At 53.7% G+C, this 22,849-nt stretch overlaps 3 protein-coding genes across 4 annotated transcripts; all 3 read right to left on the bottom strand.

Moving 5' to 3' along the window:
* Positions 1-365: 365 nt before the first annotated feature.
* Positions 366-10,723, bottom strand: ENO2 (enolase 2). Of its 2 annotated transcripts, XM_056482357.1 has the most exons (12): positions 10,554-10,723; positions 7,477-7,568; positions 6,480-6,575; positions 6,147-6,205; positions 5,091-5,160; positions 4,792-4,925; positions 3,862-4,084; positions 2,502-2,699; positions 2,173-2,374; positions 1,855-1,963; positions 1,659-1,717; positions 366-1,323 (listed from the first exon to the last, which is right to left on the bottom strand). In XM_056482357.1, the coding sequence occupies exons 2-12, from the start codon at positions 7,559-7,561 to the stop codon at positions 1,254-1,256; spliced, it is 1,305 nt and encodes a 434-aa protein (XP_056338332.1). In that variant the 5' UTR covers positions 7,562-7,568; positions 10,554-10,723; the 3' UTR covers positions 366-1,253. The 2 variants fall into 2 exon arrangements, with proteins under 2 accessions (XP_056338332.1, XP_056338423.1); XM_056482448.1 differs by lacking the exon at positions 6,147-6,205 and having other exon boundaries at positions 380-1,323; positions 10,554-10,722.
* A 147-nt stretch (positions 10,724-10,870) lies between these two features.
* On the bottom strand, positions 10,871-16,704 carry LRRC23 (leucine rich repeat containing 23). The gene is made up of 7 exons (XM_056482209.1): positions 16,635-16,704; positions 16,426-16,597; positions 15,393-15,646; positions 15,171-15,301; positions 12,318-12,454; positions 11,504-11,726; positions 10,871-11,222 (listed from the first exon to the last, which is right to left on the bottom strand). Exons 1-7 carry the CDS (start codon positions 16,702-16,704, stop codon positions 11,184-11,186), a joined length of 1,026 nt encoding a protein of 341 aa, XP_056338184.1. The 3' UTR covers positions 10,871-11,183.
* Positions 16,705-20,074: 3,370 nt separating this feature from the next.
* On the bottom strand, positions 20,075-22,803 carry TPI1 (triosephosphate isomerase 1). The gene is made up of 7 exons (XM_056483796.1): positions 22,559-22,803; positions 21,796-21,919; positions 21,635-21,719; positions 21,376-21,508; positions 21,181-21,266; positions 20,911-20,998; positions 20,075-20,639 (listed from the first exon to the last, which is right to left on the bottom strand). The coding sequence occupies exons 1-7, from the start codon at positions 22,668-22,670 to the stop codon at positions 20,521-20,523; spliced, it is 747 nt and encodes a 248-aa protein (XP_056339771.1). The 5' UTR covers positions 22,671-22,803; the 3' UTR covers positions 20,075-20,520.
* Positions 22,804-22,849: the final 46 nt, after the last annotated feature.

The following is a 22,849-nucleotide window of genomic DNA, read 5'->3' as shown; positions in this document are numbered from 1 at the left end:
AGACTTGCCATTTCTGTCTATTATCACCTGAGTCCAGCAGACAGACAGCTGGGGGCCCACCCTGAGGTCTTTACATCAGTGGAAGGCTCGATTAAAATCCCTGCACAGCAGATCTTCATGCAACACATTTTGGTGAAGATGACAGGGGCAAGTCATCACACATGGCCTTCCCTTTGGTGCTTCCCAGATGGTGGCCAACAGAGCAGTCTGGCTTGGGGACAAAGCTGTGAAAGCAGGTGAGGATAGCTGAGCTTTTCTTCCCCTGCCTTTTTTTGTTACCTTTCTGTGTGAGCATCTCCTGCTCTGGTGGCAAAATGTCCCCACTTCCCAAACACTGGCAACTAGAGATAAACATCAGGCTGAGTCAGGCAACTCAGGTGTGAAATACATTTTAATAGAGTTAAGGGATCTGTAGTTTGTCTGTTGTTCAGCTGAGCAGGGGCTGTCCAGAAGGTGAAGCAGACATCATGGGCGGAGGGGAGGGTGAAGGAGTGCAAGAGGGAAGGGAACAGAGAGAAAAAGGTCACAAGAAGCAAATGAGAGCGTGGGTTTGTTAACGGATGTGCTTTAATACATTGCCCCGCAGTACTACGTGCTGAGCCAGAGACTGACAGCGCACACACGCACGCACACGCACACCCAGAGTGGGACAGCAGTGCACTCCAACGCTAAGCTGGCGGCAAGCACAGCCCAACACAGCACAGCCCGACACAGCACAGGCCAACACGGCACAGGCCAACACGACACGGCTCCCACCGGGCTCAGCAGACACGCCTGGGGCACAGGGACGCCGTAGGCCAGGACACTACACACACGTACACACATGCACAACGAGAGCGAGCCGCTGGACACTCGGCTGGACACGGCCGCGGGCGCGGCAGTGTCCGAGCACACCGGCCACACACAGATGGCCACCGCACATGCTTCGGCACGAGGGAGCACACCGGGCACGCGCTCTGACCCGCGGGCAGAGCGGCCCAGGCGTGGCCCTGCACACACAACAGAGACACACAATGCCTAGATCCAGGAATGCTTATGACCCCACAGCAAGGGACAGGTGTAGGCTGCTCTCTCATCCTTCACCTGGGTACATCTAGCCAGGGACACCTGAACTCGAGGGGTTTCGAGGTGAGAGGAAACCAGGCAACAGAGTGGGGAGAAAGAGCAAAAAAGGGAGCAGTGGAAGGAAAGGGGGGTTCAGAGTCTGTGAGGTGGGAAAGAGCAGCAGGGTGACTGTGCCCTGGGGACAATGTTCAAAGAACACTTGGGTTGCGGAAGTTGTGTCCGGCAAAGCGTGCTTCATCGCCAAGCTCTTCCTCAATCCTGCAGGAGAGAGACAGCACACATCAGGCCCTAGTGAGGGAGCATTGGAGGCACCAGGGCGCCAGAGAGGCAGCTGATCAGCAGGAAGCTGACATGTGCCCGAGAAGAAGCTCAGCTCCTGCCAGCTGCTGTGACTGCAGGCCTGCACCCTCACGCCAAGGAGGAGGAAAGGAGTCTGCCCAGAGGCCTCCCCAGGATCATACTGTCATCTCTGTGCCTTGTCTTTGTAACATTTCATCCACGAGCCCCATCTACCCTTGGGCTTTCAGCTTCTCCCACCCAATTGGTCACTCCCCCATTCTTGCTTCTGCATTCCTATCCCTGGAGCCCCTTACCTCATGAGCTGGTTGTATTTAGCCAGGCGTTCAGACCTGCAGGGAGCTCCCGTCTTTATCTGTAAAGCATTCCCCAAAGCAAACACTGTAAGACACTGTTATGACTTGTACCAGTTTCTCATGGCAGGGCAGGGGATTCTGGTTTGACACCTCTTTGCTTTCCTCCAGGCCTGTGCATGGCCTGGGTTTCACCTACCTGCCCAGTGCACAGTCCTACAACCAGATCAGCAATGAAGGTGTCTTCAGTCTCCCCAGATCTGTGGCTCACCATCACACCCCATCCATTCTCCTGGGCCAACTTGCAGCTGCAAGGAGTGAGAAATGCAGTCAGTAATTCCTACTCCTACAATTACCACCTACACAGGGGAAGATTCAGGCACACTCTGCTTCCACTCTCAGCATCCTACACTTTGGTAGAGACACAAGTCTGTTCACCCAGTGCATAGTGTGACACCCGGCTGTGGTTCATCACCAGCCCATCCACAGGACAACAAGGGCAGTGGGCTGGACTTACGCTTGGATGGCCTCTGTGACAGACCCAATCTGGTTGACTTTGAGCAGGAGGCAGTTGCAGGCTTTCTCTTCAACAGCTCGCTCGATGCGCTTGGGGTTTGTCACTGTCAGATCATCTCCCACTATCTGAATCCCCACATTGGCAGTGAACTTAGACCAGGCCTCCCAGTCATCTTGGTCAAAGGGATCCTCAATGGAGACCACTGAAAGGACAGCCAAAGAGGCACGAGTCAAAGCTGCCTCCCTTCCCACCCCAAAACCACAGAGGGTTTGTGCCTGGCCGGTGTGCAGCACCAGCACTGATTCCCTACAGCCCCCACAGCAGCTCACCTGGGTAGTCACGTACAAAGCTTTGGTAGAGGTCGCCCAGCTCATCCCCAGAAATGTAGCGGCTTGGGTCATCTGGGGACTTGAAGTCCAGGTCATATTTGCCGTCACGGTAGAACTCGGAGGCTGCCACGTCCATTCCGATGACGATCTTGTCTGTGTAGCCCGCCTTGTCAATAGCTTCCTTGAGCAGCTCCAGAGCTGAGAGGAGAATTGCAGTCAGGAGAGTCAGCCCATGCAGAGAGCTCTGCCTTTTCACGGGAGCCTCCCTTGGGAAGGTCCCTAGAGCCACCAAGAGTGTGGTGGTGTGACGGAGAAGTAGAAGTGGGTTGGGTTGATGTGGCCAGAAATGTGTATTCTATCCCCATCTGTTGAAGCCAGGTGGGGCAGTGATCCTTAGCTCTGTGGCACATACCATCTGCTAATGGTCCATCTTTAAGACAAGATGGGGCAATCATCTTTATCTTTTCCACAACCCATCCTCCCTCCAGGAAGATATCATCTGCTGCTGGGCCATTGAGTCCCACTGTATGACTGATAAAATTACATCATCCCATTGGGAGATGCTCCAGCCCGGGGGGAGGAGCCAAGCCTTTCCTTCCTAGATAAAAACTGAGATTTTGGACAGCAAGGCACCGTCTTTCCACTGGATTCCAGAGGAAAACTGGACCTTTCCACATAATCCCTGGACCTTCAGAAGAAAACTGCACCCTTCTACAGGAGCACTGCTTCAGCTGAACCACATCTGCCACTGCTGGAGGACTGTAGCCACCATTTAATTGTACTGCTACCAAGACCCTGACTGATGGGGTGTCAGGTTGTATTCTGACTCTGTCAGGGTTGGGATTCTTGTAATACCGCATTTCTATTTTAATTTTCCTAGTAAAGAACTGTTATTCCTAATTCCCATATCTTTGCCTGAGAGCCCCTTAATTTCAAAATTGTAATAATTGGGAGGAACGGGGTTTACATTCTCCATTTCAAAGAGAAGCTTCTGCCTTTATTGGCAGACACCTGTCCTTCAAACCAGGACAAGAAGGGAGGCCAGAACACAACGGAAACATGCCAAGGAGCTGTGGAGGCTGTGTCCAAAGGGGCAAGGAGGAATTAAAACGCAATTCCACAGCTCAAAGACAACTTTGTGGAAGGCCTTGTAAAAGTGTGCACACACATAAAGGGTTTGTATGGAGAGGCTGTGACAGATCAAGGCCACCCCAAGGATAAGGAGCTTAGAAACATTCCCCAACACAGGAGGTCAATGACACTGAGGCACCTTTTGAATCAGCCTGGGGAATGCTGCGAGCTGGGCATAGGAACCCATAGCAGTGCAGGCAGGGGTACCCCATCTCCACAGGGCTCTCACCTTCACTGTTTTCCAGGATGTTGGGGGCAAAGCCTCCCTCATCACCCACATTGGTAGCATCTTTGCCATACTTCTCCTTGATTACACTCTTGAGGTTGTGATAGACTTCAGCCCCGATGCGCATGGCATCGCGGAAGCTTTCGGCTCCCACAGGCAGGATCATGAACTCCTGCATGGCCAGTTTGTTGCCTGCGTGGGAGCCTCCATTGATCACATTGAAAGCCTGGAAGAGTCCATAAGAGAGTCAGAGCTGAAGGAACCCGTCTTGGTACCCCTGAGAGGTGGCTCTCAGATATGTCACCATGCCTGTTCATGCCACATCCCACAGGGTAACGTAAGCACATCAGCTACAACCATCAGACTAAAGGCACATCAGCCTGGACTCCTCCTTCCAGTAGTGGCTCAAAGCACATGGCTGGAGAGGATTTTCTCACCTGCTTCCCTCTCAGAGATCTCCTGAGCTATATGTGTTTACCTGTGCTCTGTTTATCTCTACGTGTTTATCAACAATTATGTCAGTCTCCCTTCCAGGACTTTTCTTCTTTACCCTGAGAAAATTTTAGCATCCACAACTCCTTCTGAGAAAGTTTCTCAAGGCAGCTTCCCCTGGTGTGAAGACTGTAAACACTTGTTTTGAACTGTGCCCCAGAGGGTTCACATGATGTCCTATGGTTCTTGTGCTAAGAATGAGATCTTCAGTCAGCCCCCCATCGCTACCTCTACTGTATCCTCCTCAGGCTCCTTTTTTCCAATTGAAACTTGACGAATCTCAGGCCTCAGTTTGCTTCCCTGACAAATGCACTGCACTCAGCTGATGTTTCAATCCCATATCCCTTCCTTGTCTACCTCCCAACACCTCTGAAGTTTCTTTTGGAAACAGCACTCTTTTGGAGCTTCTGAAGGTGGATGTCAGGGGCAGAGGAGTCTTACTGGCACAGGGAGGATGAGGTCAGAGTTGCCGGCCAGGTCGGCGATGTGCCGGTACAGGGGCACGTCCTTCTCTGCAGCTCCCGCCTTGCACACGGCCAGCGAAACTCCCAGGATAGCGTTGGCGCCAAACTTGGCTGTGGGCAAAGGAGGAGATTGACTTTTCAGGTGGCAACACCCTGCCCAGTGCGTGCCCTTGCCAGCCCAGCCTTAGGCTCACCACAGCTTGGACAGTGCCCCCCACTCCAGCCCTGCAACCTCCCATGCTTGTAACTTCCCAGCCAAAAAGAGGGATGAATTACATTTGTTCTCTGTGCCATCCATCTCAAGCATCAGATTGTCTATCTTCTCTTGATCCACAACGGAGAGACCCTGCAAGAAAGAAACAGCTCCTGAGAAAGGGACGAGCTGCTGTCTCTGGTGTGCGGGGAAGGAGGCTTTGATGGAGAAGCTGGGGGTACAGGGACCTTTTCAGCTTGTAGGGGAACATATACACACAAAGCTCTGGAAACTGGTCTCTTGGTATTTAGCCATGTTAGATCACCCTGATGGTGTTGCTGCAGTGCAGTGTAGATGTACCCATGGTGGAGAGGGGGTCAGCTGCAGTCCAGGCAAGGCCACGCATTGCTGGGGACACAGAACACCCTTGGGCAGTTACCCAGTCTTTTGGCAGCTTCCAGGGAGCTTTGTGCTGCTGTGGTCACACAGAAGCTACGCAGAACAACAGGACATGCTCAACCTCAAGCAAGCGAATGTAGACTGGATGGAGCCATCCCCAGGAGTGAGGTGGAGAGCAAGATTAGAGCCAGCACAGGCAGCCCTCCACCACGCTGGGTATTTTTCAGGGGTGGAGAGAACTCTCGGCCAGAGCCAACCATGGGCTACATGGTGTTTAATGTGTGGCTTCCGCTCAGCTCTCCTCAAAGCAGGCTCCAGGTCTTCAGGTGGAGAGAGGCTGCAGATGTGACACCACTGCTCTGCAAGGCTGTGCCAGACCCTGCACGATACAGCCATTGCCCGTCACACCAGGATGAGGCCACAGATGTGTGGATGTGATTCAGTGCTTGAGGGGGAGCACAGCTGAAGGAGGGGGTGAGCTCTACAGGGAGCATGGAAGGGACTAGTTAGGCTGCACAGAGGCTGCAGTGGACCAGGAAGAGTCAAATCCTTTCCTCCCAGAGAAAAGATTGCTGTGGACACACACAGACATGGAGGGCAGGAGGGGTGTGCCCAGGTTCACAGAGAGCATTGCTTTGTCTGTTAACCCAGTGAGATGAAGAGAAGCAGAGACAGAGATCAGGAGACAGAGACGGACCAGAGTAAGCGTTGGACAAGGGAGAACAAAGAGAAATCCTTACAGAGCCCACGAGAGCTGGGGCGACAGTGCTGTTGATATGATCCACGGCCTGCAGGACCCCTAGAGAAGGGAAGAGGCAGAGAAAGAAAGAGAGAGAGAGAGAGTGAGGCAGAGAGAAGAGTGGAAAGAGGGAGGGAGAGGACTGATAGACTGAGAGAGGGAGACAGTGAGGGAAGATCGAGGCCTGATCTTTCACTTTATACCAGGTCTGTGCCTCTGTGGCCTCCCTGAGGGTAGTGGCACATGTGTCACACCAGTGGGTGGGCAGCCCCTCCAGCAGAGCCCCACACACAGGCAGCCCTGAGGATGAGCTGTGGAGCAGGCATTTCCCCACCTTTTCCAAGGAAACGTGACTTGTCATTGTCTCGCAGCTCCAGCGCTTCGTAGATACCAGTGGACGCTCCACTGGGGACGGCTGCTCGAAACATGCCTGGGAAACAGCAAAACAGGGGTGTGAGACAAGCAGAGGGTGATGAGGAAAAACCCTTGTGCACCTGATTCTGCCCTGCTTTCATAGGAAAGGATGCAGCAACTGCTTGTGCAAATGGATGGCCTCACTGGCTGGCTGCTCATGGCTGGTCTTCCCAGAGGTGGAGCACCTCAGTGGCAGAAACAGATGCTGAGGAAGCTGGATGTCAGGCACCCAGAGATTCACACTGATCCCAGAACTGTGTGATGGGTGGAAGTCTGGTTCCTCAGCCCTCCTAGTTCCAGAGGCAGCCTGACTCACATCCACCATCAGCTTCCTCCCCCTCAGATGGAGGTTTCTACCTCACTGAAGAAGGAAGACGTTTGCATGCTCTGCTCTGTTCTGCTCTGTCCTCTCACTGCTCCTCACCCCTCAGCCCAAGTAGCTTTGGGGCCAGTGCAAATGCAGGTCTTCCAGCTAAGACCCATGCATGGACATAGCTGCACAGAGATCTCAGGAACAAAGATTTACTGCTGCCATGAGCTGTGGATGTGCTACCAAACACCTACCATGCTCCCGGTCTAAAAGCACAGCTGCAGCAGGGGTATGATGAGAAGGTGCAGACATATATGATAAAAAGACCTTCTGTTTCTGCTATGAGCAGGCGTGTGGCTCAAGTCCCATACAGGACAGCCAGCTGTCTTGTCATGATTTGCCTGGCACATGTACAGAGCTGCTGAGCACAGGCACAAGCAGAGCCACGAGCAGAGTTTTGGTCTCTGCCTCTTCTCCTGGCTTCTTGTCTGCTGGGGGTTCACCAGTGAGGACTCTCCATGCTCTTGGCATGCCAGGCTGCTCCACAGCACCAGCTCTGCTGGAGTGGGCAGGGTTTGCCCTGCACTTCTTATCTTCACCCACATACCTTTGTGTGTGTAGAGGTCCACCTCCACAGTGGGGTTCCCACGGGAGTCCAGGATCTCACGGGCATGGATCCTCTCGACTGCCATGGTGAGGCTGTGGAGAGGAGAGAACAGGATACATTCAGCTCTGAGAGGCTCCAGGATGCAGAGCTCACCCCTTCTATGTCTAGACTGACAGAGAGAAGGGAATTCAAGGAAAAGTGACCTTAGAAATTTGGGCTAAAACTACTTGCCCCAGGAAATTTAGAAATTCACCCAGACCACAGTAATCTATGAACATTTTTCCAGGAACTGGCTATCTATTTGAATTCACTCTGTCCCTCTGCTGCAGCTGACAAACTGGGAGCACTCTGCCTCCCTCCCTGCGTCACATCACAGCACCCAATACAAGCCTGGATGGCAGGGACGGGGAGGGTGCCATGGGCAGTAGACAGGGAGGGATCAGCTGGCGCAGCGAGGAGGTGCCCCTGGCTCTGGTGTCAAGGACGGGGCAGCAGCTCCTGGCACCTCCTGTCCCCTTGCCAGGAGGCAAGGACAGCGCCGGGCAGCAAGTGGCTGCTGTGTCCCTGTGCAGCAAACGGGGAGCCAGCCAAGCATGATGGGCAGGATAGGGGGAAAGCCAGCCAGGAGGGACCCCCAGCCCCTCTCCAGCCCATGATGGGAGAGACATCCCAGCCTGCCTGTCCCACAACCCACCCTGGCTGTCCCAGACCCCATCCTGCCTGTCCCAGACCCCATCCTGCCTGTCCCAGCCCCCATGCTGCCTGTCCCAGACTCCATCCTATCTGTCCCACACTCCATCCTGGCTGTCCCAGACCCCACCCTGGCTGTCCCAGCCCCCAGCCTTGTCCCCCTCAGCAAGTGCCTGCCCAGCCTCCTGATGTGCCCTGTGAGCTGCAGGGTCAGGCTGTGCCGAGGTGGCGGGAGTATGGAGGAGCAGCCTGAGGAGCCATCTTGCTGAAGGTCACGGCGCCTCAGACGTGGCAAAGAGCACTCTGAAGGGAGGGGGGACCTGGCCCAGATGCCAGCCCTTCACTCTGCTCCTGAGGCAGGGAAGCAGACAAGACTGGGCTGGATCTCTGTTGGGTGATGGGGTGAGGAAGCCTAGCATTTTGGGGCATCTGGTTAAACCTGAAGTAGAAAATATACTGGTGGGTAATGATGGCTGTTTAAAAGAACTTCTCTTGCTGCAGTTTACTCTCTAAGGGTTCCAAACCAGCTCATTCCCCTCATGCCAGCTTTGTCATTCCCCTGGCTGTGGGGCTGTGCAATGCCAGGGTGATGCAATGAGGCGTGTGTCCTCCCATGCTCCCAGCACTGCCAAGTTTTCCTCCCCTGGCTCCCGCAGATGATTCCCCCAACTCTGAGGAGGGCTGGCAGAGGCCAGAGTAGCCACAGAGCCCCAGCCAGGACCTCCCTGTAGTGTGTGTGAGCAGGGGTACAGCCAGCACAGGCTGAAAATGAGCTTGAGCCAGCACATCCCAGCACTGAGGGGAGCTGAGAAGCAGGATGGGGAACCGGAGTCAGCGCTCAACACCACTGCCCCGGGTGGGTGGAAATCACAAGGCTGTGAGGAAATTGTGCTGCTGCTCTGAAGTTTCAGCCAGAGCTTCTCGTGTGGGGAGTTTCAGTCAGCGACTCCAGGGCTCTCTGGAGCCCGTACAGGGCCCTCCACCATGTCCATCTGGGCTGGGATCCCCCATCAGCCGCTTTGGCAGCGCTCCTCACGCCATCTGGCACACGCCACAGGAACTTCCTCCAGAGACGTGCCGGCGCAGCCAGCCGTGAGCTTCCTTTGCAGCAGTGTCCTGGCTGTGCCTCAGCAGCCTCCACGGGGGACAGAGGGACAGGACCCCGCTTAAAGCCATCTTTGACAGCACACCCGTGCCAGATGCTGTGCCTGTCTGCTTATCTGGTCACGTTGTCCCTGGTCACATCCCTGTGGTCACATCCACCTGCCCTCTTGGAGCCAGATCCCAGGAAGCCAAATGGCATGCCCAAATTCAGCCTTGTCTGCCCCACCCCATCCCCTACATGATCCTCTCTCCCTTGTAGTCCTTTAAACCCTTTTCTCCACTTATGTTGCTTCTCCGTGTCCCCTGCGTTTGGTCTCTTTTGAACAGAACCAGCCTGAAATCCCTGGTATCAGCTGCACTGTCCTGAAAGGAGGTCAGAGGCGGATAAGCTGGGATAAGGGATTGGGATGGAGCCATAGCTGGGAAGCCACAGACCACATGCAGGAAGAGAGAGTAGGCTGTGCAGCCCCCGTGAGTAGGGGCTGGGCAGCGTACGCCGGCAGGCTGGTGCTGCTGCAATGCCTTACTGTGGAGCTGCCGCTGGCAGCGATTCCCTGTCACTGCCAGGCCAGCACGGTGAAGACCTTTCCCACCAGTCCCGTGTGCTGCTGCGATTCCCCCGGGCTGGGCACTGCCCCCGGGAAGCCCGCACTGCTGCAGTGCCGTGACTGATGCAGCTAGTGCTTGCCTGACTGTCACCTCCTCTCCCTGCTCTCCCCCTCCCCTGTGGTGTGGGGCTGTGCAAATAGGAAACATCCCCTCTGCTCCCTCCCGCTCCCTGAGCGCCCGTGTTTATGCCAACACCTGGGGAGCCTGGGGGGGCTGGTCCCCTCTGAGGCTGGATCCTCTCCCCAGCCGTGCCCAGACTGAGCGCTGCCTTCTCCCCACTGCCACCCCCTCCCCCGGGGAAAGCTCCATCGCACAGCACCTCCCGACAGTGCCCTTGGGAGCACCACCTATCCTCGTTGGTTGCCCCCCCACCTCCCTGCAATTCCCTGGGTTCACGTCTGAAATTACGATTGCCGGGAGGGGAAAGGGGGGGGCTTGGGAAGGAGGGAGTACCTGAAATTAAAATATGAAAGAAAAGTCAGAAGGATGGGGGTGAGGAGAAAGAGGTGGGAGGAGCAGGGGGAGGAAGTGAGGGGAGTTGAGTTGTTAATGCCACTCGCCGTGGTCCTTCTCCGCAGGGACCCCAAAGTGCGTGTGGGGTTTGGGGGGGCACAAGGTGGGCGGCAAAAACATGCACGCAGCGAGGGGTGTGGTGGCCGTGGGGAGACACTTACCTTCCTAGAGACTGAGAAAGTGCTGGTAGAAAGGAGAGAGGACGAAGCTGAGGAGGGATGCAGGACCTCAAGGGGAGATGATGTGTCCTCTAAGCCAACGGTGGCGGCAGCAGCAGGATGGAGACGCCCCTGATAGGGCCGGGACAGCAGCATGTGACCCAGAGCTGCGATGAGTCAGGATTTAGCAAAGCTTTGCAAACAGCACGTAGGGGATGGAGAGACAGAGAGAGGCAGGCAGCAAGGGATAGACGTAGACAGATGAGGGTGAGAGAGCCAGGGAATAGGAGTGGGCGTGCAGGATAAACAATTCCAGTCACTCCAGACTCATTAATTATTTTTATTCAAATCAGAAAATCTTGCAGGGTTCTTGGGAATCAAATAGAACCACAGAACCTGTAACTCTCCCCTTTCCCCTCTCAGGCCTACTGAGAATAGAACATAGTGCAGTGACTGCAAAAACACTGCAGTGCCTCAGGACAGCTTCCAGGACCAGGGTGGGTAGCAGTCCTCTTTTCTCCAGAGGTAAAATGAGGTGAAGCTGGTACCTACAGCTCTCACTTCCCCAGCCTCACATATGGGGAAAGGCATCACTGCATCCTGACAGCCTCTGGGAACTGGTGTTAAAAACGGTCACTCATCCACTGTATCCTCAAGAGATTCTTTCATTTCCTGAAGGGAGGAGGGAGAAGTTAATGACTCCATGCCTAATGTCTCTTTCCCTTTCACTGCTCTCCTTTGCTAGTGGGGTCAGAAATGGCAGCAGGGTTGCATACTGGCCACCACAACCAGGTTGCAAAGCCTGGCCTCTTTTTCAGGCTCTCGTGCTCTTGAGACTGACATCCCTCACCCTTCTCCTCATGTCATATAGTGGAGAACAGGCTTTATCAGCATGCTTGGTCCTTTTTCTTTCTCTTCACCTCTTTCTAATCCCTGCACTGTCTTGTTCTCACCTTTTCTCTCTCCTTCCTTGTCTGACGGACGTTCTTCGCCTCTTCCCGCTCCTCCTCCTCAACTGGTTCCTTGTCGAGGCGCTGCAGCTGCAGCAGCCGGGACAGGACCTCCAGCCGGTAACCGGGTTCTTCGGCACACGGATTGTCCATCAGCACCAGTGTCTGCAGCACGGGGAGAACCTGCAGCTTTTCTACCTCCTGGAAGCTTTTGATCTCATTGCTCCTGAAGGAAAGGAAGCACAGAGAGCAGGGGAAGGAGACCCATGCAAGTAGTGAAATCCCTTTGGAACAGTAAGTGGACAAGACAGAAAAAGCAAAACTTAGCAGCATGAGGGACCATAGATGATAGACCTCAGATCTGTCCCCTGAGATCCAGATCTGTCTGCAGCTCCCCAGATGGAGGGACAAAAAGGACATCTCTGGATTCCTCGGACAGTCCATTGAATCGCGTGACATCACCATGGCCCCGCACGGCAAATGCCGAGAACTAAAGGGCATTTGCAGCAGAACACAGAGAACACACTTTGAGGGACCCAGCTAACTTATGGCAAGGAATGAAAAGCCTGGGGTGAGGTATGAGAATGACTGGAGAAACAGATATTTTCTAAGAAGCCCAGGAAAGGCTGTAACAATGCCTGAACACTAGTTCAGAATGGTAAACATCCTTAACTGGTGTTCAGCAGCTAAGCTCGGCACAAGCCATCCCTACCAGGTCTTCAACTTTCAAAAACCCCCAAAAAATCCTAAGGATCTAAATGGGAGTGCAATCTGATGAAGGGATCTCTGGGCCCAACACAGAGCAGGGGGGACCCACCGTAGATTGAGGTACTGCAGGCACTTCATGCTATCAGAGAATCCATCCAGGGCCTCAAGCTTGTTGTCACGCAGGTGCAGAGTCTCCAGCTGCTCAAACTCCTCAAGGCCTTCAAGCCTGGAAATGGTGTTCTTGGCCTGAGCACCAGGGAAGCAGGAAGAGAGAAGGAAAATGGGGGCACACAGGAGAGGGAACAGCAGTTATTTCTGGCTTTTAAATCTCTTTCTATCCTTCAGACTCCCTACCACTCATACCACAGCCTTGTCTGAAGCTCAATCAGGTAGTTCAGGGTCTTGGCCAAGTGGACTCTCAGGATTCAGACTCAAGGACCAAAAGTTTGCTGAAAAAGTGTTTCCTGGAGTATCACTTGGTGTCTGAGACAAAACCACCCCCGGTGAATCTGCCAGCACAGCACCCCTTTCCATGGCAGTGCCAAATACGAGCCTCAGAGAGCAACAGCATGGAGGGAAAAGCAAACCTGAGCCTAAAATTAATTAAAGGATGAGTAACCAGCCCTTCTCAGTCACATAGTCCATGTAGTCCAGGCACCTTCCAGTAGCTGCTTCTCTTGTGGGGAAAATCTACAACTAAGGGCTCCCTTCTACTCCTCTGAGCTGTGTCTTACTTCAGGAGGTTTAAAATTCCCCATCACTGAATTTCACTCACTTCACTGGGTTAACAAAGCAGGGAAACACGGAAGCTCTGAATGCCAGGTACCAGTTTCACAGCAGGATTTCAGCTAGAAAAGGCCACTAGAGGTCTCCTGCCCAAGCGGAGGCTCCCCACAGTGCCAGCACCTACGCTCTGCTCTGTCAGGCTGCTCACTGCCTCGTGCGGCCAAGTTCGGAGCATCCCTGGTAATTATCATCTCCCCGCCACGTTCCCCAGCCTGGAGCTGAGCAGGGCTTTCCTTGCCGACGTGGCTCGGGGCTGCAGTCGTTAGGGATGCTGACACCTGAATGGAAAACGAGGGTGAGAGGTGCTGTTGTGCTCTCTCTTCCTCATAGGTACCCAAGCAACGACATGGGCAATACCTGAGACTAAAAAAGGGGCACAGGCTGAACTGGTGGGATAGGAGAACATTTTAGGACTGAGTCATTCTACAGACATTGTAAAAAAGGAGGATTTTAATAGAAACTGGGTAAAGGAGAATCTGGACCAGCTGGGCCAAGTAAAAGGAGTGACACCAGGACAAAAAGAGGAAAGTTGGATATTTAGTGAAGGCCATGAGAGCAGATGTAGCAGTCAGGAAGGATTAGGACATTGTACCTCAGAGAAAATCATGAGCTGGTGTGGATGGGGAGCTCACTGATCACTGGTTTGTTACAGGAATAGTAACCTCCCATCACACTCACTTTCTTCATCACTTCAGTGTGAATTGTTTTACCAGCTCTGGCCTTGCAAGTACTAGCAGGACAATGTAGAATGGATATTTTTCAGAATTGTTTCATTTTTTCCCCCTAAATGAAACAACATTCTCTCTGACATGCCATCACCTTCCCCTAGATACCAGTTCTTCACCCAGATGTGATGCCACTGTTTCTTATGGAAAGTTACCATACGTTGCCCATGATTTCCTCTCCCCTTCCTGCATACTCCTGCATACTAGCCTTTCTCAGGTTAGCCTTTGCCACCACTGCTGCACCATGAGCAGGAGCTAACACAGCCCTTCTGTGACCCTCAGCAATGCTTCAAGTGCCACATGGTACACAGCCAACTTGCAGTCCTCATAGTACATACCACTTTTTACATACTAAATTTCATCTGCAGCTATGTCATACATTAATCAAATGTGGTTCAATTCCTTAAATTGAACCCTTTGTCTTGAACCCTATCCTTGAGGCATCAACTGCACTTACCCAAGGCTGAAGTAACACAAAAGTCTTTACACAGAAACCAAAGCATTACTGGGAGAGATTTCCCTGCAAAATTATTTACTGAGCAAGTAGACATGGGAAACAAATTCAAACCCCCAAGATTCTTGAGAGTCAGTTGTTCTAGTTTTAACAATCACCCCTTGCAATTTTCCTGTTTCACATGGGCAGCTCAGAAACTCCTCAGTCATGCCAGGAACCTTCCTTCAACAGAGATGCTCTATTTGCTTCCCTGCAATAACTCACTAAGGTGACTGGGTATGCCTTGAAATGCTGTATGGGATCTAGTGGCTTATCCACTTCCTCCATTCTTGGAGCACCTCCAGTCATGAAATCCCAGTTTTCCATCAGAAAAGTGCAGGCAATCTCAGCAAGCAATCTCCTTCAGTGTTTTCTGCCAGGGAATTTTGATGAAAAGATTCAAAGCCTTTATCATGTTTAATTGCTTTTCAAGAGGTAGTGACTCAGGACATCTGTTTAGTCTTTGCAAGCAGTAGCACAGTGTGATGCATGAGGCTAAGCCACACATACTCTCTTCACTTGCATCTCTAGGAGTAAATGCTTCCTTGAAGTAATTGTTTATGATATTAAGAAACTGCTTCTCCTATCTTAGTTTCACTGCAATATTGAATCAATTTCTTTTTTGGCAGCTGTAAGTGTGAATCATATAATTGTGCTGGCTTTAAACCAGTATTTGATTAGGCCCATCAGAGAGGAGGCATTGCCTCCCTTTGTCACCCAAAGAGCAAAGCTGTCGCTTTGATCTCCAGTGGTCCCAGGGCACGGAATACAAGCGTGCCCAGCACTGCCTGAAGGGAAAACTGCCCTCCTGCAGGAGCTGTGAGGGAAGAACCCGATGACTGAACATCGACTCCTCTGTGATTTGTGGTTCGTGGCCACTCCCTTTGTGCTATCTGGGCTGCAGGTGCCGGGCCCAGCAGCAGCTCTGTCCCACGCCCCAGGCTGGCTGATCCCTTACCAGATAGAGCTTCGTGAGCTTGGAAACACCGAGCCCTGCTGTGGTCTCTATCTCGTTCCCTCGCAGCTCCAGAACTTGCAGGCTGAACAACTGGTCTTGACTCAGACCCAGCACTGTCTTGATTTTGTTTTCTGAGTGCCAGAGGAAGAAGAAACAAGAAAGTTAATCCCACCTTTCCAAGAGAGTGTCCTCACAAGAATGAAGAGAGGTGGCCTGTATCACCTTTCAGGCTGAGGCTGGCTAGGAGGGGGTGAGTAATGCCCTCCAAATTCATGATCTGGTTGGAATCAAAGCTGATGACTTGGAGGTAGGGCATCTCCTGCATGCTGGCACTGGTGAGCAGATTCCTATCCACCTTCAGCCAAAGCAGCTGGGTTAGGCTGCTCAGTGGGGCCAAATCTTTCAGCTTGTTCTTTGACAAATCCACATACCGCAGGTGAATGAAGCGTTCGAGGAGGCTGATGTCTGTCAGGCCCCTGAGGGAGGGCAAATGTGAATAAAATATCACTCATATTTCCCCACTACCATCTTTTGTGTTGCCCCTTGCCACTAACGGAGGGACAACCACCTTCTCTTCTACTTCCCTGCTGTCCTAGAAAGCCTTGCTGAGAGAAGGAAGAAAAAGGCAGGTGATAGTGACAGGCCTGTAAGCAAAGACAAATGGTAAGATTTGGATCTGCTTTCCTGGCAGAGGGAGTACTTATTCCCATTGAATTGTATCTGTACAACCAGGCCAGAGAAAAGGGTAAATTTTGGGGAGGGGTCTGTTAGACAATAGTGTCAACACAAAGGATTGTGTGGAAGGACTTTCCTAGCGTAAAAAGAGTGGGTGAGATTCTCTGTGAGGCTGCTGAAAGAAACAGCCCTAAGGCAGCCTTAGCTAGGTGGGTATGCTACAGAGGCTGAGGCTCCAAACTGTCCCAAGGCCATTGTGGCAGTACTTACTGCTGCCTGCCCTAAAGGTGAGCATTTAGGAGGACAGATGTCAATGGTATTTCTCAAAGTGCCTGCAGGGAGGTCACTCTGTTCAGGCTCCCCTAGCAAAGCACAGTCCAGAGCAAGGGACAGGCTGCCATCAGCCCTGGGGGACACTGATGCTCCCAGCTGTGTGTGGAGGAGGCAGTGCCCAGGCCAGGGCTGAGGATGGACAGGCTATGCTGAGGCACAGGCTGGAATCCAGGCGGCTGGAGAACAGGGCCTGGATACACCAGCACGGAGTAAAGGGCTTCTGCCGGGTCAGACATTGCACACTCACTTGTCTTTGGCTTCAAACTTCACGTAGGCATAGGCCAGCCCGTTGCCGGTCGTACTGAGGAGAGAGAGGCCCTCCTTGAGGACTTCCTCCGTCAGGGGACAGGGAGCCTGGGAGAGAAGGCAAGAGCACACCGCCAGCGCTGGCCCGACCACAGCCAGGCGGTGCTGAGAGCCTCCCCCTCACCTCTTTTTCCTTCTCCTCATCTTCACCCTCATCTTCATCTCCCTTCTCCTCCTCCTCCTTCTCCACCTCCTCCCCCTCCGACTCCTCGTCCTCCATGCTCCCGGGGCAGGCCGCGCTCGCCCCGCGCCCGCTGCGGCCCGGCCGCTGCCATGGGAACGGGGGCGGGCGCGCCGCTCCGACAGCTCCGGGCGTGTCCCGCCCTCACCCGCGGTGCCATCCCGCTCCCCCTTCCCGGCTGGGCGGCATCTGCAGCTCTCAGCGTATCCAGAGAACCGAAGGGCTTTTTCGGTGGGAGGGGGCCTCTGTGCGCGCCCCAGCTCGAAACGGGCCGGTTCGGAGTCAGGCAGGGCTGCACAGGGCACTCGGGCGGTGAATGCCTAATTAACTCTTAACTTGCCCTCTGGTAAATGTTTAATTGACGTGTTGAGCAGAACTAGCCGTGGGCTGTGCGTGAAGCCCCCCGAGTATGAGCAGCCGGATGCCAGGAGGGGGTTTTTGGGGTGCACTGCTCCAGGCGTATCCTGCAGGCTGCGGAGCCGGGAAGGGCCGGGGCCGCCCGTGCCCAGCCGGTGCCAACAGCGCCGGGTGTTTGCCAGCCGGGAACCCTGCTCAGAGCCGACCGTCACCGCTGGTCTGCAGCTAATACAAAGTCCAAGGCTCTGCTCCCTTCCCCTTCAGTGCACTTTGCTCCTTTGTAGTGCCTGGGTAACGCTAGTGTTAGATAAGTTGGTCCAAGCAGAGCTGCTCACACCACCATCATCCATCGCCCCCCAAAAAGCAACCCTGTGCTTAGGGTGCACCGCAAGCTGCCATCTGTGTCCCCTGCCTTGTCCTGCTAGACTCCTCTTCTGTGCTACACATCTGAATTCACTCCCTGCTCGTTATCACACAACCACGGAATGGTTTGGATTGGAAAGAACCTCAGCATTCAGCTCAACTCCCCTGCTGTGGGCAGGGATGCCACCTGCTAGACCAGGTTGCTCCATCCGACCTGGCCTTGAACACCTCCAAGGATGGGGCAGCCATAACACCTCTGGACAACCTGTTTCAGTGCCTCACCACCCTCAGAGTAAAGAATTAATATGCATAGGAACACTTCCTTCCCTGCCTTTGCTTCCTGCCCTAAATTTCCCCTAATTACAGAAGGAAACACAAATCTTTAAATTAGATAAATTTTATTTAGATTATATATATCCCAAACCTAATCATACTGATAATTCAGGATGGTACATGCTATAAGCTGGCCTGCACACCCACGGAGGAGTACAGGGTGATGGTGGCAGGAGGGAGAGCCCAGGCAGTGCCCATCAGGCTGCTTCCAGGCCCATCCCAGGAGCCATCCCCCACTAAAAGACCATTTTGAGGGGCACAGGGGCACAGTGGCAGGTGGGAACCCAAAATAAGGACTCAGAGAAAGGAACACCCTCTCCAGCCTCATCCCAGGGGAGCCTCAGCCCCAGAGCACCTTTAGGATTGGAGGTGTAGCCGTGTTCAGGGGTGTGGGACACAGGATGGGATGCAGGGGGAGAGTGTTTGGGGATTGCACAGGGCTCATGAGGGAGTGATTAGGGCAGGAACCAGGGGTGACCAAGGGGACATAGAGAAACAAATATAGCATACAGGAATAAAAAGGGGCAGTCAAGTGTAAATGGTTTGTGATGGTTTGTCCATGTCCTCCACCTGATCAGTGCAGCTTGTCCTGTCTTCTCATTAAACTCCTTCTGCATTTTGCCCTGGGTGAGGAACTTGTGGCCAGAACACCACAGGGAGCTGGCTACTGGGGGGCTGGAGAGGTTGGGATTGAGGGGCAGCTACTGGGCACTGCCTGAGCCCAGCTGCTGGAAGGAGACACACTGCACGTGTGTAAACATTTCTGTAAATACACAAATATACAGACACTCACTAGTGCACCTCCATCCTGCTCAGCTGGAGCAGGGTGTGGGATGAGGCTGCCAGTGCTTTGGGAGTGCTCTGTGTGGCCAGCATGGCTATCTATGCTTAAGTGGAATACATTCAGAGTCACAAAATATTCTGAATTTAAAGGGACACACACAAGGATCATCGACTCCAATGTGCGTGGTGCCTACTGGGAACACAACTCAGCCTGGCTATTGTTTGGGGCTGAGGATGTGGAGCCACCACAGCCTCTCTCAGGCTGTCACATCTGGCACAATGCATTTTTCTCCAACAGCAACCTGTTTAGCATCCAACCACTACAGTTTGCTGTGAGGAGCTGACAGTATTTCCACTCCAGAGAGCTGCAGTCCTGCCAGAAACCAGACAAAAAGAAGAGAAACAAGATCTGGCACTCCTGCTGATACAGAAATTATTTTCCATGGTTTATTCTTCATTAAATGAGTGTTTTCATGCCCCTGCATTCTCTCAAAGCAGCAAGATCAATGCCTAGGCTCCCATCTGTTTTCTTCTATGTAGGTCACTCTCCTGAGCTCTTGTGTTGTGGGCAGGGCTGGGCAGGAACAGGAGCTGACAGCAGAGCTGCAGCCGGTGGCCCACCCCTGAGTGATTGTACCCAGTCCCTGCAGACTTAGAACTACTGTGTGTCCCTGCTGCATCACTGCTGTTCTGGTCAGTATGACCCAATGGCCCCAAACTACAGGTACAGCAGCCTCTCAGAAACATGCTCTGCTCATAGAAAACAATTTTCACTTTTTTTTGCCTTTGAATAATCCCCCTCCTTTCTACATCACTCCACACATACAGAGCTGCTTTCAGGCTCTTCCTTCTCAGACCACCTGATATCCTATAGGAAGGAGATCCCTCCCAGCCAGCTGGGCAGCAGGTAGCTACCCCAGCAGTAGTAGGGCAGGAGTCCCCACAGCATCAGGCTTTTTCCTCCTTGCTCCTCGGCTCCTGCCCCTCATCCCTCAGGTGATGCTGGCACCAGCAGCTGGAACACTGCCCATAGGCTCCCAAGGATGTACCGCCTCACAAATAAGCTCCTCCCTTGTGAGGCACTTCTTTTACATCACTCTCAGTACTACCAAAAAAATCAGCAGATGGGAAGTAACATCGAGTCTTGCTTCCTCACCCACCAGCACATGGCTGAAAGATGGCAGCAAGCACTGCCCCAACACAGGGCCTAAATAAAATCCTTTCCTACAGAGATAGAGCTGCTCCACTCTACATTTAATGAGGAAAGTCAATGACCAGTCTCATACAGGCAAAGAGCACATTACTGAGCCTGCCAAGGAAGACAGGCTCACTCATGGAACAGCCAGGTGCTCCAAGCAGCTACTGGAACAGAGACACAGATACAACAGAATCACCACAAGGCCAAAGAGCTGTTGTATGACAGAAGCAATCTGTGCAGTGCCTACTGGGGCAACAGTGGGCTCTCAGGGAAAAGCCCACAAAACCCTCTCTGCAACCAGCCACCTCCAAAAGCAGTAAGTTCTCTACACTACTTATCCCCAAAGATGCTTCCAAATAAGATCCAGGACACGCCTTTGCTTTTTGTTTTTCATTTATTGTTCAGTACGGGACACAGGTGAGGTAAAACATCTCACAAGGGTCGAAGCTGACAGGTTCCTTGCTGATGGAACTGAAGGATGCAAGAGACTGTGCTTCCTTTTTCCTTCCTGCAGCACCAGTGGCCCCCTCTCCCTGCAGGGCTGCAGGGCGAGGGAGAGATGCTGGCCAGGTGGGCTGTGGGCTCTTAACAGGTCAACAGGAAACTGAGGATTCAGCTCAGAGAGGAGACTGTCAAGACTGCTGAGACAGGCTCCTGCTAACAGGACTCCAACGTGGTGAGGGTGGTTAGCAGAACATCTAGAACAACGACTGTGAGGGGGAAAGCCTCGAGGGAGGCCTCCATACTGAGAAATGTGCAATGAAAGGTCCCTTCTTGCTTCCATTTCTTAACCACAAGGGACAGCTCCTCATGGGGTGCCTTCAGTGTTTGGCATTGATAATATCCACAAACTCTGGTTTGAGAGAAGCTCCACCAACAAGGAAGCCATCCACATCATGCTGAGAGGCCAGCTCCTTACAGTTGCTGCCAGTGACAGAACCTAAGGAAGGAGCAGTGTTTTAAGGTCAGATGTGCCTGCTCTAGGAAAATGGAGCCAGGGCAATGGCAGGACTGGTAAGGTACCAGCCACCTCTGGCAGACAGCATGACTGTCTCCCATTTATCCAAGAAAGCTATCCAAACAAGTTAGAACGTGATTCTTTATGCTCTGAAAGTCAAGGGTTTCCTTGCCAGGGAGAGAATGATGTACAACTGCAGCAATAGGGAGAGAAACTAAGCACTTCCTGCCCTGGAAAGTCACTCCAGACTCACCTCCATAGATAATCCTAGTTGACTGAGCAACAGCATCAGACACGTGGCTTTTCAGCCACCCCCGCAGCTTCTCATGAACCTCCTGAGCCTGCAATACAACACAAGAGTCACACTGAGGCCTGAGCCATTCTGCACACAGCTCCTTTCCAAAGATGAGGAACAGTTAGATGTTCCCTAAGTCAGTAAGAATCTCAGTAAGAGTCTTCAGGAAGGTTTCCTGAGGGGGAAGGGTCAGTTGGTCATTTAATCAGCCACCTCCCCTGCTTGTACCTGTTGGGGAGTTGCAGTTTTACCAGTTCCAATAGCCCAAACTGGCTCATAGGCAAGAACCACTTTACTCCAGTCCTTCACGTTGTCTAGGGAGGAGAGAGAAGGTAGAGGTGAGCACAATACCCCCATACTGGGAAGAGCCGAACTGGAAAAGTGCTAAAAAAACCCAAACCAACCATTTCTCTTTCATCTTACCAGCAATAGCCTTGGTCTGTTCAAAAACCACCTTCTCTGTTATGCCAGCTTCTCTCTCATCCAGCTTCTCTCCAATGCAGGCAATGACTCCAAGGCCCTCAGCCAGAGCATGAGCCACCTTCTGCCCAATCAACTGGGAATGAAGAGGAAACAAGGCAGCTAATAGAACAGGTAGGAGGTCTGGTTTAATTGCTTACTTTTCCAGCCTTTGCAGCCCTATCTGAGCTGGACGATGTCTCCATTCTACAAGGCCACTCACCTCATCAGACTCGCCAAAAACATGCCTTCGCTCTGAGTGGCCTAGGATGACCCATGCAGCTCCAATATCCTTGATCATTGCTGGGCTGGGGAGAAAGGAGATGACTCACTGGAGGAAATTCACGTCCCAGAGGCATCCTGACTTTACTCTCTGGGGCTCACCTGATCTCTCCTGTGAAAGCTCCCTTTGGTACCTTGTAGCAGTTCTGTGCTGCCACTCCAATTTTTGCATCTAGCTTCTGACGGGCAAAGTCAAGGTAGATGGCAGGGGCTCCACAAACCACCTCTGCAAGGCAAAGCACATAGCTACCCTTGTGACAGGCAAAGGGCAGAAACTGTACCCAGCCACTGATCCCAAACCCGAGCCCCAAGAGGTCATCCCTCTCGCCTGGGAAGGCACAGCGGGCCCCTCCTCACTGACATTTGGGGAGCCCTCTGCCACAGGGCAATCCCTGCTATCCGATGACTCAACAGCAGAGGAGAGAGCCTTTCCGGGGGCTGGACAGGCGACACTAGGCCGACGGCCAGGTCACAGGGGTCGCTCGTAAAGGTGAGAATCCCATCCTGCAGCCCGGGCCTGGCCTGGCCGAAGCAGGAGAGCCCCACCGCGCTGTGCCTGGGGCCGTACCCGGGCACGGCGACGGAGCAGGGGCAGCTCCGTGCTCCGAGCCCCGCTCCCGGGGCGGGGGTGAGGCCGAGGGGGGTGCGGGCCTCCGGGATGGGCCGGGAGCGCCCCGGGGACCGGCCGCATGTGCCCGCGGAACCCGGATCCCGTTTCGCGGGTATATTTAGCGCCGCTGCCGGGGGTTATATTTAGGCCCCCGCCGCCCTCTGACATTTGCCGCTCCCCCGCGCGGGCCCGGGCCCGGTCCCCGGCTCCGCAGGGCCGTGTGCGACGTGCGCTACGTGCGGGCCGCGCCCTCACCGGTGTCGGCGGAGAGCTTGGCGCCATTCAGCGTGTGGATGAGCTCGCCCAGGCTCTTCTTGTCGCCGTTCATCTTCCAGTTGCCCCCCACGAAGAACTTCCTGGGCGCCATGGCGGGAAGCAGCGGGAGCGAGGCCGGACCGGAGGAGACGCGAAGGTCAGCGGCGGCAGCGCGCGCGGAGACCGGTGCCGCTTTTATAGCCCGGCGGCGGCCGAGACCCCGCCCCCCGCGCGGCCCCGCCCCCCGCGCGGCCCCGCCCCCGCCCCACCCGCGCTCCCCTCAGCCAGGCG

This window comes from Oenanthe melanoleuca, chromosome 1, assembly GCF_029582105.1.
Source record: "Oenanthe melanoleuca isolate GR-GAL-2019-014 chromosome 1, OMel1.0, whole genome shotgun sequence".
Lineage (NCBI taxonomy): Eukaryota > Metazoa > Chordata > Aves > Passeriformes > Muscicapidae > Oenanthe > Oenanthe melanoleuca.
The sequence above is the reverse complement of the archived record's forward strand: the minus strand, read 5'-3'. Positions and strand labels throughout refer to the sequence as shown.